Source organism: Antechinus flavipes, chromosome 2 (genome assembly GCF_016432865.1).
Source record: "Antechinus flavipes isolate AdamAnt ecotype Samford, QLD, Australia chromosome 2, AdamAnt_v2, whole genome shotgun sequence".
In the NCBI taxonomy this organism is placed as follows: Eukaryota; Metazoa; Chordata; class Mammalia; order Dasyuromorphia; family Dasyuridae; genus Antechinus; species Antechinus flavipes.
The window spans coordinates 520,069,491-520,087,773 of NC_067399.1; the positions used below are offsets into that span (position 1 = coordinate 520,069,491).

Sequence of the window (18,283 nt, forward strand, 5' to 3'; positions counted from 1 at the left end):
TTGAGGTTTTGGGAAAGGCAACAGATAGAATTTCCTTTTACACAAACGTGTAATGTAACCTACCCTTTCATCATGATTATTATTTTCACATCGATGACCAGTCTTCATTTTAAAAAAGCAACTCTAACATGCTCTAGATAGCTTACCCAAACTATAATCAACTGCTACTACTCTTTCCTATGATCCTTGGCAATATTTGCTGTTCTTCCTAGCCTTGCTGTTACTATTTCAAAGTCTTTAGTTTTCTCTAGTAATCATCATTCTTTGAGATTTACTAAGTAACAGAAGTAAACATAAAGGCTCCCAAGGATTACTTTCTATCTTCTTTTTGTCAGAGGGGAGAAAGGAGGTCATATGCACATGTACATTAGCACCCCAAAATCCTTACTTTTATTGCCTCAACTCTTGGCCAAAGAAAGATTTTACCCTTTTTCTCTATTGTCTAGCTCTGACTTGACTAAAAGAATATTCATAGGAAGGATGAACATAGAATCTAATGGTTTTTATAATGACTATGAATCTATTGCCGGACTTTGAATATTTTTATTTGCGGTATTGGATCTTTCACATTACAGATATTCTTTACTTTATAGATATGTCTTAGGAAGTTTTACATAAATCAGATTTCCTGTAATAAATCTTATTTTAATAATGTCTATTATAAAAATGAAATTATGTTTTGAGTACTGAAAATATTTTGGATTTTATTAATGTTTTTGATAAAATATGAATGTATGCACCCAAAATATTTAAATTACAAATAAAAATACTAAAAGTAACTTACCATAAAAGTGACAATATGACTGTGTATCACCTTGTCTAAAAGTTCCCACTAAGAATTGTTAAGGCACAGCAATATAACTAAGTTTTTTATCAGCTTCTTTAATTTCTATAACATTTTTACCTTTAAAGATTATCATTCTAATTTTTGTCTCTGAAATTACAGACATCTTTTCAAACATCAAGATCTGGATAATAGTTCCACTGCTTACTCCACCTCCCCCCCCGCCACTTTTCCCTTGGCAATAACCTAAACAATCAAGGACTAAAAATCAAATCCCAGAAAACCCAGAAAGAGCTATCCAGCACCAAAGAATGAACAAGGCTCAATAAATTACCAATGTGCAACTCTTCATCTAAATTAATGACTGACCACTAGTGGCTGGTGTTGCTATTACAGGACATTTTCAAACCAAAAAGATTATCACTTAGCCTGGAAGTGGCCTGAGTTTTACTGAATCAACCTGAATAATACGTACAGTAAGGTGCATACAATAAGATCACATATAGGACATTCATATTTAGTTCAGTTCATCAACATTCTTTTTTGTGGATTGAACTTGTAACTTAAAAATTTATGAATTCTTTGAATTTAGACTTCCATTGTATGAATCTGTTTGAACTAAGTGATTTTATACCTAAAACAATGTCAGTTTTCTTTGTCACACAACATTTTGATTGGATATAAATTTTAAAAAGCTTAAATAGAATAATTTTCAAGCATCTTTTAGGAAAAGAGGCACATTACTCACCAACACAGTTTTTCCCACTTGCATCCACTTCATATCCTGAATTGCATATACACTTGTATGTGCCACGTAAATTCTCACAAATTCCATTTGGGCAAATATCAGGATCCAAGGCACATTCATTTATATCTGCAAATCATTCAAACTTGACATCAGTATCATGCTTCACTGAAACTTAAATGAAATAACTTAGCCCTTCTCTATCACTCTCTCTGGCTTTTAGCTTCACCACCTCTAAAATAAGGGCACAGGATGATCTCTTGACCACTTCTCTCTAATATGTATTTTCTATTCTGTTTTAACAGAAGATCCTGGGGGATGGAGACTGTCTTACTTTTGTATTTGTTTGCTCTATATTTAACACTGTGCGTGGCAGATAGTTAGCCTTTAATAAATACCTTATTCATTCATTGATCTTTAAAAGTCCTTTCAATCCACAAGGCTCACTCTATCTATCTATCTATCTATCTATGTACATAAGAATCAATTTATTCATCTTGGAACAACTTTTAAAATATTAAATGGTAATTTTAGTTAAACTTACTATTAAGTGAATTTGCTTCATATTGCTAGTTTTTTAAAACTCTCCTCAGCATCTTTCAGGTTATAAATATGCATTGAGAATCACTAAGCACAATTATTAGTAGACCTTCAGGACTCCTTTGATTGCTTCAGTTGTCTGGCAGGAAGGTAAGCTGAGTGTTGTCAAGACAAGAATCTTTTCCCCTTATTTCTCTTGCTTGTTATCTTTAGCCCTCTTTGTCTCCATCTACCTAGAACCTATTGTGACATCTCCAACTTCAACAAATGATTTCAAGTGATCGTCTTCTCTTCTGGCAGTGAAATGATACCTTGCCATTCATTACACAATAGATTCTGCCTCAGCAAGTGACTATACCATATGACTGACAACTTCCCAACCAAGAAATCCTCCAAGGATATAGTTATCCTATGTCCACCTAGTAAAGCTATAACAACAGACACAGATTTGGGTTTCAACAATAAAGAAATAACAGGCAATTGACATATGACCTACCTCTCTTAAACTGGGTTCCAATTCCTTTAAGATAGCTCTCTTACTAAGTTCTCAAGCAAGTCCCCTGCAGAACTACCTGAGATTTCCCAGGATACACTGGCAAGTTTTCTGATGTTTCGAGAAGTCTTGAGGATTGGGAATTATAATAAATCCACAAGGATGGCAATGACTCCTCTGAAAGCCAAGCAACATCTCTGGTACTAGTACCAAATAAACTTGGGAATTTTAAACTGATTACTCACCACTGCCTCCTGAAGTCATTCCCGGCCCACTGCTGCAAAGTGCTTGATATTCCGCTGAAATAAATGAAAGGATAGTCATTCATTCTTTTGTTTCCATAACATGAAAATTTTAACTTTGGCTTCACATACATGATTTTCTCCAAAGTAAAATGAAGAGATTTGAAGAAGAAGCTGATAATAAGACATTTCCCACAGGAAGATGTTCTATACCTGTGATATCAGTATGGGGAACTTCTAGTGAGAAAATTTAGTCTAACAAAGCAGATCTGTAACTGTTCTACAGTTGGTCTTGAGAGAAGAACCACCAAGAAGTTTTATTTGTTCAGAATTAGAAAGTTAGTGTCAAATCTAGTGTTGTTAGTCATCTTCAGTTCTATTCAAGACTGTGATCTCATTTGGGGTCCTCCAGATAGAGATTCTGGAATGATGTGCTATTTCCTTCTCTAGCTCAATTTACAAATGAGGAAATGGAGGCAAATGGGGTTAAGTGGCTTGCCGAGTGTGATGCAAATAAGTGTATGAGGCTAGTTCTGAAATAAGGAAAATTAATCTTCCTGACTCCCAAAACTCTATTCATAGTAGTACCTAGATGTACTCCAGAACTAGTACTTGCATCCCATATTTTTCTGACTCTAAGAACAGTTCTCATCCATTATACCATGCTGCCTTCTGCCCAGGGAATAACATCAACTTTTTATGACATGCTTCAGAAATGCAATTCCAATACTGAGCAAGAATTGTTTTATCTTCAAATGTCTCCTTTGACTACTTTATTTCTTTTCTTTTTAAAAAATGATTTATTGCATTAATAGATCAGGAAAATATTGTAGACAGTATACATTCAATGTGTTCTTTGAACTTTATCTTTTGAAAATCTGTGTTTCCTTGAGAGTTTTTTGGCTTTTTAGCATGTTTAGGAAATTCCAACATTTCCAAGCAAAATAATATTTAGATGAGGGGACCATTCAGTTGGGTACAAACAGAACTATATTTACACTTTGGGGATTTTTTTTAAGTCAAGAAAAATTTCGGGATAAAGAGTCACAGTGAATTTGAAACAAGGAAAGTAATCATTACTACTGAAATGGTTGAAGCATTATGTCTCTGAGAAATACTGAATGTAGTTATTCTAAAGGAGTTTGTAATTTATAACTGAAGAACTGTTCCTGAAGACAGATCTGCTGTGATAATGCGAAGTCAAAAATCTGAAAACTGAAATAAGCTCTTCTAAGCACCATTGTCTGTGCAGCAGCAGGAACATTTCCAGGTATCTGATGCATTTAAGCAATCCTTTGTCCATTTCCATATGGGAGACTAACACATACCCGAAAATGTATATAGCTTTTCCATGATACATTTTGGCAAAAATATCCAGTGATCCAGGTACTTACATGCACTCCACCTGATCTGTCTTGTAGCTAACTGTATACTTCTTTCACCTACAGATATTCCTGTGCAGTCACATACTTATCTCACTGTTAAATTTATAGAACCAGTTTTTTTAAATCAACATTCAAATTATTGTTCTATAAGAAATGACCAACAGGATGATTTCAGAAAAGCCTGGAGAGACTTACATGAATTGATGCTAAGTGAAATGAGGAAAACCAAGAAACATTATACACAGCAACAACATCATTATGATGAGCAACTCTGAGGGACTTGGCTTTTTTCAGTAATTCCAAAAGACTCGTGATAAAGAGAGCCACCTGTACCCAGAAAGAGGACGATGGGAACTGAATGTGGATCACAACATAGTATTTTCACCATTTTTGTTATTGTTTGCTTGCTCTTTTTTCTTTATTTTTTTCCTTTTTCATCTGATTTTTCTTGTGCTACATGATAAATGTGAAAATATGTTTAGAAGAATTACATATGTTTAACCCATATTGGATTACTTGCTGTCTAGGGGAGGGGATTGAAAGGAGGGAGAAAACTTTGGAACACTAGGTTTTGCAAGAGTGAAAACTTTGCAAATTGTTCAAAACTATCTTTGCATGTATTTTGAAAGTAAAAAGCCATTATTAAATTTTTAAAAATAAATCAGTATTCAAGGAGATTTATTGAGAAACAATAAACATAACTCTCCAACCTTCAGTGCTCTTATGGTTTTCTTTGACTGCAAACATAACACAACTAGGCTACTGGCTGGATCAGCCACTAATTTCCTATTGTGACTTGTCCAAAGTCGATCGGCATCTATCAAATTAAGAGGTTGGACCATTTATTTGACTGCTAAGGTTCCTTTTAGCTACAATGATTCCATTTACTATAAAATACTCTGGAAGCTTTTTTCCATTAGTAGTTTCTGATTTATTCTGATCTAAAGGCATTTTTTCATAAAGTCAACCTCATACTATATGAACTTGGCATACATTTTTGGGAAATAACAATTAAAGCTGATATTTGCATATAGCTTAAATAATCAACTTTCACTAAGTTGTAGTGAGCAAAGTATTATCACTAAATGTAATTTTTAAATGATTTACAAATGTATATCAACTGATTTGTTGGCCACAAAAAAATCCTGTCAGGAAGCAGTGCAAGTATTCTTATCATTATTTTGCAGTGAAGAATTTGAGAAAAGTCAAGATAGTTGGTCAATCAATAAATGAATATTAAGTGTCTACTGTACATGGACACTGTGCTAAGCACTGGAGACACAAGAAGTTGAAAAAGAAAATTTCTGTCCTCAAGAAGCTTACCACCTAATGGGGAAAACAACATGCAAAAAAAAAAAAAATATGAAGAAGCTATATACAGGATAAATAGGAAATAATCAACAGAAGTAAAGCACAAGAAGAATTAAGAAGGGTTGGAAAAAACTTTTTGCAAAAGATCAGATTTTAGTTGAGACTCAGAGGAAACCAAGGAAGCCAGTACGTGGATAAGAGGAAAGAGATCATTCCAGGCAGGGAAACAGACTGAGAAAATGCCTGGAGCTGCAAGATGGAGTACTTTGGGACCCTGTTTGTAAGATCAGCATCACTGGATCAAAGGATATGTGTTGAGGAGTAAGGCATAAGAAGACTAAAAAAGGTAGGAGGAAGTCTGGATGACCAATTGTTTAAACAACAAAATATGGGAATGGAGATTAACCAGAAATTTTGAAAATGCATCAAAGATCCTTTCACAGAAGATAGGAATTACTATTTTTTGCCAAAAGATTCAAATGATCTTATGAATATCCACACAAATGGCAGGCAAGTGAGCAAAGGTAATATATATATATATATATATAAAAATTGTAGGTAATTCACTAATTACTTCATTTTGTCTTTGTTGGAGTATGAGAAGCTTATCTTTTTTATTTTGCTTTTATTTTATTAGAAGTATATTTAATGTTCTAGAAAACAATTTCAAACAAAATTAAAAAGTCACACATGAAAATCCAGTTTAAGTTAAAAAGACTCAATAGCAATCAGCTAACTGACTTAGCACTAGTTCAGCTTAACTAGAAGTAACTTTACTGAAGCAAATATGTTGAGTGTTTTTGTTTCAAAGGCCCTTTTATTACATACAAAAAATAAACTTAAAATATGAAATGTCTGCAAAGCCAGTAATTCAGTAACAAAGTACTTTAAATATAGTTGATGAAAAAAACAATTTAGGTGAAAACTTGTTACTATCAATAAATCTGAAAGCATTCTTGCTGCACGTAAACCACAATGTGGATTCTTGAGAATTTATGGTGATACATTTTTCTATGTGAAATGAGAATTCAAATGTCATGCAGAAGTCCACAGTGTTAAGCAGAATAATCCAGTCAGGTGGAAAGCATCTGTCTTACTGATTGGAAAGAGAGGCTTTCTCCATAGAGGTAAAGACTTGTGTATTTTTTAAGAGCAAGATTCAAACTTTTATATTCTAGTGTGCTAGTAAGTTACACTCCTGATGTTAGAAATAAATGATTTATATAGACTATAACAGAACAACAACCACAACAACACACACACACACACACACACACACACACACACACACACACACACTCTTCTGCATTCCATAAGATTAAAGAAAAGGAGAGGAGTTCTAGAATTTTGAAATAATATAAAACATTCAGGTGCCAAATGAGAAAGGTAGCAGCAACAATATCAATAAAAAACAGGGAATGGGAGTTAAGAGAAATATTTCTCCTCCATCCTCTCACATCAGCATCAGATTAAAATATTTGTGGAATAGCGTAGGCAATAAAACAGGAAACAGTCAACCTTGTAGCTCTGGGAAAAATGCACTTTTGCTCTCTGCTTCCTAACTTAGCTTATTCTTGTTGTAAAAGCAAGTAAGCGAGTGTCACAGTTGTTTTCCATATGGCTAGAGCTGGTATTAGATTATCTGGAATTAGGTCATACTCCTATTCTGTGTACAGAATGATGCATGCTCCTGAAGCACTGCTATGGGACAGCAATGGGAAAAGGCCATAGAATTATATTTGTGTGGCCCTTAACAGTCATAGAACCCAGGGAGCAACAAGGAGATTTGCTAATGAAATGAACAATTAAAGCTGCTTACTTGCAGACTAGAGAGTTTAGAATACTTTCTAAATAAGTTTAGGCTGCTGAGTAGAAAAGTCTTCATTTACAGTTTGCACGTGTCTCATTTCCGGAGAGGAAAGATACATTTTTAGCTCTCAGATGGTTAGCTTCAAACTAGATTAAATGATAGAGGAAAAACTCTTTCCTTTTGGATATATTCAGTTTCCACAGCAATACATCTCCTTTTGAGAAATTCTTTTCTTCCCTGAAATGAAGGATGTCCTACATTTTATCCTTCATGAATTGGCATTTTCAGCAACCAAATAGGTGGGCAGACCAGCCTAGATGAAACAGTTTCCACATGTGAAACTCTTCTGTTTAAATTCATTCAAATATAAAACAGAAGTCAGTGGCAGTGGGCCCTAAATTTAGAAAACATTTTAACTCTATAATGCAGTGAGTCATGAAATATTCTGCTCAAATAACAATCTGATATTACTTCTCTTAAATTTCTATGCTAACAGCTTTTCTGAGAAGCAACACAATATAATAAAAAAAAAGTACAATGCTGAGAGCTAGGAAGAATAGGTGGTAGTTCTCCTGTCACTAATTTGTAGTATGACTAACACTCAACTTTTCTGTGCTTTTATTTCCTTCTCTGTAAACTTTTAATATAATACTCATTCTACCTATCTCATAGGGTCATTAAAAGGATAAGATGACATCAATCTGAGAGTAACTTGTATCATCACTCAAGGCATGAAACAAAAGTAAGATGTTACATAAGGTCATCAAGTATAGAAAATCTTTCTTTCTTTGGATGTTTATTCTTACCTTTAAAATATTCTATCCACTAGACACCATATATTAACTTCCAAACATCTAATAGGTGAATAATTTTATAAGATCAAGGAAGGTTTTTTCAATATGACAAGGTTTTGAAAATCTCCAGTCACAACTAATTTTTTCTAAGTCAGAAAATTACATGGGTCCAACATACACACACACACACACACACACACACACACACACACACACACACACACTTTCTGAATACAAGAGATATTTATGATTAAACTACCTTTCCAATACTAAAAATATGTTATTTCCCTTAGTCTCAAGAATAAAAATATATCAAGTTTGAACTAAAAAGGCCTGTTCATATCACTTAGTACAACCTGTCTATAGATTAGAAAACTGTAATTGCTGTTTTAGATAAGAATTTAATTTTGTACACAAGTTTCAACTTTTCAGAAGGAAGGGTAAAATTCCTAGAGAAATAAAAAAAATAATAAATGACCATTAGTCAGTGCTTGGGCAAGACCTAGAACAGTTCATTATTTCTAGGTCAGTGTTAATTCTATATTATGATAGCTCTTAAATACTTGGAATATTCTATACCATATAAGCTACTATATGAAAAGGATTATTAACCCAGTTTAAATAAACAGCACAGGACAAAATTTTTGATCACATAAAATGTGATGAAGTAGGCATTTTAAAAATTTAAAAACATTTCACATAGTTTAAAATAATTATCTCCTTTTCATATTACACAAAATCCTGGTTTCATCACAGGGTCAGATAGGCTGCTTTTGCAAACTAGAAATGCTGAATATGAATTACAATATCAGGCTGCTTAAAAATACAAAACCCTGTAAAGAACATGAGTAGAGTTGATTTGGAGTGTGAGGGGTATTCTGTAGAAAAGTGTAAAAATTCAAATAAATTTCAAGGGGATATAAAGGACAGACTTGGCTAGGTGAGATTTGACCAGAACTTGTGCCAAGTCCCTGGAAATGCATGAAAGCTAGTAAAGAATACCGCCATGTCTTCCTCTTTTACTATTACAACAACTGCTTAATATTCCATACCTGAATTCTGTGCCGGGCAAGGCTGGCAAGGCTCCCCAAAGGCATATTCGGTGCTGGCACAGCAGCATTCAGACTTAGTAACTGCTCCAAACAGAGGTTTGACACACTGTCCTCTCTTGTATCCACCATAACATGTACTCCGCATGTGAGTATCTACAACAGGAAAAAAAAAAGATCACATTACCTTACTGAATCTTCAAGCTGTGGAAAAACTCTTGGTATCTTCAAACCTTGTTGAAGCACATTCAAAAGCTTCACAGCTGGTCCTGAACTCTGCCTATTTACTCAATGTTCTGATTTACATCGATATATAACATTGTTGTCATAAGGGCTTTGAGGTCCATTAAAAAAAACTCACCTCCAAATAATGGAAACTTAAGCAGATGCTGTCAACTTTCCTGGGTTACCATAGGTGAGAAATTATTTCGATAATAGCCAAGCTCATGGAATGATAATGAAGCACTTTAGAAAGCTAATTGATTCTCCAAATAAACCTGGGAGTTGGGGAATGTTTGGGTTAGGAGTTTTTCTTTCAAAGAGGAGGACGTTTGTTTTACATATAATATCTTCTCCCTTTGACCTTCCCAAGCATCATCCTATTGCAGGAACAGGAAGGTGGCCAGCAGAATGGGGGGGAAAAAGTGGATTCTTACTAAGTCTGATCCTTTTCCAATTCAAAGACATTCTAAGGAACATCCAGTTAAAAAACAACAACAACAACAACAAAACTCAAAATAGTACACAAAGTTTTTGTTATTGTTTTGTTTTTACAAAGTTTTTCTTTAAGAAAAGTCAAATAATGAGATTAGGAGATTTTTAAAATAAGCTACTTCATTTTTCAATATTTTCTTCTTTAAGCTCCTTTGAATAAGGAAAATTGAAAATTTTCTGTTCAATTAGCTTCTTTTTGGAGAAGATAATGCAAGTAACTTGACCCATTTAAAATAGATATCATTAAAAAATTTTGTCCCACTAAATGTGTCTTGTTCTAAACTAGCTATTCCGCAAAAAAAAAAAAAAAAAATTAGCATTTACATACTCTAGAGTAAGAAAAAAAAATTATCTTAATAAAGAAATGCAGCAAAAAGACTAGCAAGATCAATTAAAAACATTATTTTAGGTAAACAGAAAAGGATGGAATAAAAGATTTAATTTTGTAATTAATAAAGAATGTCCTCCTTTTATGCTTAAACTTAGAAGTGCTTCATCATGTTACACTTATATCTTATAATGAAAGGTAATGCACTACTTAACCAAAAAAGAAAATTGTTTTTATTCTTATTAATAAAATATTTTAATGTCATCAGGACAAGAGAGTGAGATAGGCATTTTACTTTTTCATATTTCAAAGATCTTAATGCCCACAAACAGATCAAAAAGATTCATTTCTCAAATTCCTATCTCTTTGGGAATGCTTATACAGCTACATGAAACTCCAGATTATTATTAATTATATTAACTAGTTTTTGGATTCTCCATATTTCTTGTCTTCCATTCTCTACCCTTTGGCTACCCAGATGTACATTAAAACAGTCACCAAAAGGGAAGGAAAATAGAGAGATGACAATCAAATTTCAAGAAGAAAATAAACAAGGAGAATGGTGGAAAGTGAAACTAATGATTAAAATAATGTATTGTAGGTTCCTGTAGTGATTATTTATCCTAGATATGTTTCTTCATTCATTAATCTAATGTCATACTTTAATTTTTGTATGAAAAAAATCTGGCCCCTGAAGGTTTATTGCTCCTTACTCATTAAAGATCACATACATTATAATGTAGCTATCATTTTGTTGTGGTTTTTTTTTTTTTTTTTTGGCATAGAGTTGATTTGATACTATCATTCTCATAACCAGTTTATCTTACCAACACACACTCGTCCATCTAGCCCCACTGCTAGTCCAGGGAAGCATTCACATCGATAGGATCCATCAGTGTTCACACAGCGTCCATTCATGCAGATTCCAGGTGTTTCACATTCATTAATATCTAGAAAGATAAATATCACATTAAAAATTTATTAGAAATTAAAACATGTTTTAGTTCACTGCGAGAGTATCAATTTGTATCTACATGTTTTAACTTTTGGGGAAAGGCAAAGAAGAAAGAGAAAGAAAGCAACAACAATTTTTTTAAAAGTATACGTTCATCTTCTTTCCAGGAAAAAAAATAGGCAGGGAAGAATTAATTGTTTAAATTTTTTTTCTTTCACAATAAGCTATCTAAAAATTTGTTCACAAGATATGTTAACACAAAATAAGCATCACAGAGGCAACTGCATAATTGGAGGAAGGAGGAAAAGGATTCCTTAGACAATGGAGCTTGTATAATGCTTCACAAGGCAATTCCTACAGCATTGCTACTCATTTTGTAATGTAAGAAGTCAGGCTCAATAGCAAATTATATCTTTGACCTGGTCAGGAAGCTTCCTCTTCTGGTATTCAATCCCTGGGATGATGCCCATCCCCAAACCACCCACACTTCACAACTCTGGGACAATTTGCATGACATTTTTGGTTTTATAAGATGTGTTTTAAAGTGCATCCTATTAATGTTTTACTGGAAAACTGAAGAACTGGCTCAGAAAAATAAATATGGAAAAATTAGATGACCATTCTTAGCCAACCACAGCACTAAGTACTATAGGACTCAACAGAGGAGGACATTTCTTAAACAAGGAAAGTATTTTAGAGTATACTACACATGTAACCAGGGCTAGTAAAATATTTTATGGGACATATCCTAATAGAAGTGGGCATTTATTATTGACAAGAAGAACATACTTTTTCTTCCTTCAGAAGGTAGATTTATTCTAAAGTATATTTGAAACACACATAATACTTATAAGCAAATCACTTTATAACAATTCTTAGTGTATACAACAGCTAGTGTGTATGACTATTTCCTCTTTTCTGACCTTAAAAAGGCAAAGTGAGTGAAATACCTCTCTGTTTTACTTAGATTATACAATTTGGCACAAAACATTTCCAAATGGTCCAAGAGTTCATGTTCAAATTGTGTTTTAAAACAAGAGTTATATTTAAGCTTATGAACTCAGCTTGGTTTTGTTCTCCCTATCTTTTTTTGTTGTTGTTGTTCAATATAAGATGTACTATGAAACAGGATCAACAAGGCCCTAACAGGAAGTATCTGAAAGCTTTTTAAATAGACACATAGAATGTAGACACAGGCACTTAGCTCTGTCTTAGGAGGCTGATTTCCTATTATGGCTGGTTAATTGCGGGAATGACATTAGTTTTTTTTTTAATATACAATTTTACATATCCCAATCAAAACTAAAATTCTCAGAGCATTGTTTGAAAACTTAGTCCAAGGTCTTGAATAGGAAATTTAGTGAATCTGGGAATAAAGCTAAGGACACTCTTGTGTGTATTTCTTCATTAGTGCCATGTGAATTGGGCCTTTTATAGTCATATGTTCAAAAAAGAGACAGAAGTAATAATAGGGATTCACAATGCCTCTGGTCACCAAACTAAGATTTAGGAAAGATATCACTAAACTTCTTATATGTTTGATAGGTGAGGAGGAAAAACTTATATACTTATATAGGATGTCAGTACTAATATCCATACTAATATCCTTACACAGGGGGCAAGAACAAGATTCCCAAAGAGGTCACTTCTGGTTTCTTAAATAGTTTCTTCAATATCATCTGCAAACCATATTTATTTCTAAATGGCAAAGTCTCATAAGAATGGCAAACTATAGGAAAATTGTAGGCCAGCATAGTATGAAAGAATATAACAGCATACAAAACCAAAGGGGCCTAACATTCACAATACTGACACATCTTTCTTGTTATCAATTTGTTTGGAATTCTTCCCTGACAATTCCAACCACAGTTAATCTCCTATTCCTCTGAAAGCATTTGTATGCAGTCTGAATCATACAATTTGGTACTTTCTTAAATACTGTTTTGTATTACATACCTTTTCATTTTCCCAGTTTAAACTCCTTGAGAACAAGGACTGTTTACTACTTCCTTTATGTGTGCCACAGTACTTAGAGTATGCTTAAAATATAGAGTATCCTGATCTGGGTATAAAGTTGGTCATAAATATTTTTGATTGATTAAATAAATGGAAATACATAGGAGAAGCATTTCCTATTGTCAAAACTGAAACAAAACACTCATTTTCTCTTGCCTTTTCTTAAGTTTCTACCACTATAAGAAATTGATATTAAGATCATATTGGATCCCATATAATAACCTAATCAAGGGACTGAAGTTCTTTTAGGTTTAGGGGAAAGGCCCATATGTTTATTAAAGCCTTTACACATATAAGGAGATCTCTTTCTTCAAAATACCTTAACCAAAGCTGTCCTAGAGCACTCAGAGAATAGATGTCATGTGACTTTATCCTGCTTTCTCAATCTTGGAGAGTTCAGATATTCTACACCTCTCTGTCTGAGACTAAAAGCCAAAAGGTTTTGAATATAGCATTTTAACAGATCTCCTGGACCTGTTCTAGGTATGAACTCCTATGCCAGGTCTGCTTCCATCCCAGACCTTGGACCTGGGTCCAGCAATCCACTCATCCATGGCTACAGAATACAAGAGACTCTAAGCAAAAAATTCTGACGCCAGTGATTCTTTTCAAGATCTTAAAATCCAAATCATTTTTATTTCTTTTCAGAAACAAAAGGAAATCTGATCAAACATTAAGTTTCTTATTTTCAAGAGTACATTTTTAAAAAATCTAAGTATTGCCTTAATCTCCAGAGCAATGAGGTTACTTTAAAAGTTACCAAACTGTACAAATATGGCATCTTGGCTTGTATTTTATTTATTTCTTCTGTTGAATGTTATTTTTTTTAACATTTATGGATTCTGAAAAAGTCCCTATTCTTTATGGAACATGGAAGAAATTATGAAAACTTGACTACTACAAATAAAAATTTTTATATTCTCTCCAGGTGGCAAACAAGAAGTGACAAATAAAATGCTACAGTAGTTCAACTGCAATTATCTTCCAAATGTGAAGATAAGGCACAACTCTATATGTTCAGGAATATGTCCAAATATCTACCAACACAATGAAACTAATATCCACTAAATATTCTGATCCATTTATTTAAGAAATGTTCAAGAGATCCTCTGGGAAGACTACCCTCGAGTCATCTTGACAGTTTCTCTGGGTGACTAGGTTTCAGGTACCATCCTAGTTAATCTTACTAAGCCAAGGAAAGTTACATCAAATATTTGGACGAAATAGAGGGCAGAAAGGGGAAAAGTCAGTCTGCATTCTAACACTTTGTATAGGCTAGGCACTAGCAAAACAAAGTAAGACAAAAATAATCCCTGTTCTCATGGAGGAGTCTTTTTGATGGAGAAACAATGTATAAATAGTTAAATACATTCAAGATATACATAGAATAGACAAGAAGCTACTCATAGAGGAAAAAGCACTAGGAAAGATCACCTACTAAAGATGAAATTTAAGGTGAACCTTGAAGAAAGCAAAGGAAACTAAAAGGTGGAGATAGGGTGAGAGTGTTTCAGGCATAGGGTTCAATTAGTGCCAGGCACAGAAATGGGAAGGTGAGGAGTTATGTGCAAAGAATAGCAAGAAGGCTAGTATCAGTGAAGTATATGAAGAGAAACAAAGTTATAGAAGAATGAAAAGGTAAAAGAGTTCAGGTTGTGAAGAATTATGAAGGTCATTCCTCTAAATAATATAAGATTTCTCCTTGAAAAGAGAAAGAAAAAATTTGTTAAAATGTGTACAGTCTAAATTGTGCAACACAAACCTTTGCAGTAACGGCCATCTGATGCCAGCTGGAAGCCAGGTTTACAAATGCACTTAAAACTGCCATCTTCATTGATGCACATTCCATTGAGGCACATGTTCCTTATGCTGCATTCATCCATATCTAGGAAGAAAAAGCAAATCAGTCATGTATCAACGAACAATAGTCAGTGTTTCCTGGCTGTGAACAGTGATAGGCACCAGGGATATAATACAAGAACAAAGAATAAAACCATCTCATTCACAAAAACTCTAATAGAAAGGACAATATGTACACATAAAACTACAGAATAAATAAGAAATTGTTAAATACAAGAGGAACTCAGGAGGGAAGCACTAGTGGTTGGGCAAGCAAAAATAGGCTTCGTGAAGAAAATGGTGTTTGAGTTGCAGCTTAAAGAGAGAAATTCTGTGAGATAGATAATATGAGGAATGAGTTCCTTCCAGGCATGAGGGATAGTCATTACAAAAGTATGGAAATAGGAGATGAAATATTGTATCTGACGAACAGAGAGAACAACAGTTTGGCTAGACTGCAAAGTGTGAGAAGAGAAGGAATGCCTAATGAGCTTTGAAAAACAGGTTGGGGCCAGAAAGTGAGGACTTTAAAGAATCCCTGCAGGTGACTGAGGAATGACAAAGCTTGGTCTTACTTAAAGGAATGCTACTTCAATAACAGTGTATAAGATAGACCAAAGTAAAGAGAGAGACTTGAGGTAGGAAGTCTAATCAGGCAAAAATGAGTAGAGAGACCAATTCTCCTGAGTATATAGAGTGAAGGGTTATGATATAAGAAATATTATGGCTTACTTTTGTCTATATATGTGTGTATATATAGATATGTACATGCAATGTGCATATGATATATACATATTTCATATGATCAGAAGAGTGGGTACTTAAAAAAATTCACTGAGAATAACAACACTGTTCTTTTTACTATAGTAAACTAGAGTTAATTTAAATGAAACACATCTCATGCTTGGTGTGTGCCCAAACACCATCAGGCTAAGCTGATTTGTGTAATATAAAATTAAAAATTTTGACCAAAAAAGATAATAAAACACATTTTGGGAATATTGCTTGATGAAAATTAAAAAGTATTTTTCTAGACTGGCATGTACACTGATTTCACAGGTTCATATTACTGATAATACATGAAACTGAGTGAAAAAAAGAAGGAATAATTAGAACTAAGACTAATGGAATTCCAAATATATCCAGACTTAATCTTAGTTCTGAAATGCCTGTAAATCAAAAAGCAGCTTGTAGTTTGAGGTAATACCAAAAAGAAGTAGGAAAGAATGGATTTCCAAAATGCCTGCCTCTGGACCAATAATTAAAACAAGTGCCAGCTAACCCCTAAGATCCCCAGATCATTGTGACATGTCTTTAAATGTATAAATATGATATTTCATTTAATATTGCAGCTGTCTTGGATGGCATTTGCACTCTAGACATGTGTGTTTTCTTTTCACTTACAGCCTAAATCAGACAAAAATAATTTATGATTTTTAAAGAAGAAAAAAAACCATGAATCTATCCCAACTGGGAATTTTGGCATTAAGTCTCTGAGCTGAATCACTGAGATAATATTCTGCCAAAAATGTTTCTAAGAACAGTCTTGAAATTCTTTTAATGTATGAATAGATTTTTGGGATCTTTCCCAAAGACCTTGGGAAACATGATAAAGAACATTCTTCATTTTTTGCTAAAGGCCTATGAAGTAGAAACTCATCAATTGTGTTCACTTTTTCTGGTCAGGCAAAAAGTGGAAAAATATAATAGCTAGTCAGTATAATGTGATGAAAGAGGCAAAATTTACAATAAGAGCACTGGTTCAGTAGAGCAATGATGTTAAAATCAAATAGAAACAGGAGCCACTAAACCATACATTAGGATCCCTTCAAACTTCACAATGAGTTAGTTTTCAAATGTAATATTACCTATGTTTTATTGTACTTTTGTAAATTTTGCCAAATATTTTTCAACTATATTATAATCTGATTCAAGCTACACCCAAGAGTGTTATGAGTTATGTGTAGCCCAAAGGATATATGCCTGATCCCTCTGGACTATAAAACGTGAAATGTGTAACTCAAAATTTATAACTGCCCATGAAACAAATAAAAATTTTTTAATTATGAGGTGATGATTATTAAAAGATCCTATTTATATATTGCTTCACAAATTACAAAATACTTTTTTCAGAGCCACCCTAAGAGGGTAGATAGTGTAAATATTATTATAACTATTCCTATTTTTCAGATAAGGAAACTGAGACTCTGAAAGGTTAAATAAATTGCTCAGTCACATAACTAGTTAGCATTAGAGCTGGGACTTGAACCTTAGTCATTTAAGTTTAAGTTAAAACCCTTTTTTGCTATCTCTGTTTTTATTTCTGGACAGAGAGTCCAAATCATAAATAACCAAACTACCTACAGTTAAAGGTATCCTTCACTTAAAAAATGCAACTTTAAAATTTCCCAATGTATAAAAAAGATAAACTGAGAAATATTTATTTACATGAAAAAAGGATTCCTTATAGAAATCCTTAGTGCATTTAAATTATTTGTTATATAAATCCGAATTTTATACATATATATATATATATATATATGTTTTTTTTTTTTTTTTGGCTGAGGCAATTGGGGTTAAGTGACTTGCCTAGGATCACACAGCTAGGAAGTGTTAAGTGTCTGAGACCAGATCTGAACTCAGGTCCTCCTGACTTCAGGGCTGGCGCGCTAACCACTGCGCCACCTAGCTGCCCCAATTATATATAATTCTTAAAGAATACATTCCACTGTATAAAATGAGACTGTCTCCCAGATTAAGATAAATAAAAAGGCTTTTTAGCATTTTGACTTTTGATAAAATATTCTATTTGGTTTCATTAAACTGACAAAGATCTTGAAGTAGAAGTTTTATTACAAAAGAAGGAATAATATAAAAAAATTTGTACCTTCACAATTTTTCCCATCACTTGCTACATGGAAACCAGCATTACATACACAATGGAAACTGCCGTCTGTGTTTATACAACGTCCATTATTGCAGATCCGGCCATTCTGTAAACATTCATCAATATCTAAAAGCAAAGAAAAAAAAAACAAAATGAAAATGGATTAATTTTTTTTAAAAGAAGGTCTATTTTCATTTTTTCTCCAATGGATTATTTTTTTTTTTTAAAGAAGGTCTATTTTCATTTTTTCTCCAACTATCCTCACCTTACTTTTTTATCTCAAGAGTTAATTCCTTCCTTTCCTAGATGTACTTTAGTGGTACAATGGACCACAGATAATTTAATATTTAATGGAATTTTTAAAACTCAAAAAATTACATGTTTCCTTTTG

General features: G+C 33.3%; 1 protein-coding gene across 1 annotated transcript in view; it reads right to left on the bottom strand.

Moving 5' to 3' along the window:
* The window catches only part of FBN1 (fibrillin 1), a 274,426-nt gene that overhangs the window by 94,887 nt on the left and 161,256 nt on the right, over positions 1–18,283 (bottom strand). The window contains exons 13-18 of the mRNA XM_051980617.1: positions 17,893–18,018; positions 14,929–15,051; positions 11,023–11,145; positions 9,157–9,309; positions 2,808–2,861; positions 1,533–1,658 (exon numbers count right to left, since the gene is read on the bottom strand). Coding sequence (XP_051836577.1) covers positions 1,533–1,658; positions 2,808–2,861; positions 9,157–9,309; positions 11,023–11,145; positions 14,929–15,051; positions 17,893–18,018 — 705 coding nt within the window. The remainder of the gene's footprint in view (positions 1–1,532; positions 1,659–2,807; positions 2,862–9,156; positions 9,310–11,022; positions 11,146–14,928; positions 15,052–17,892; positions 18,019–18,283) is intronic.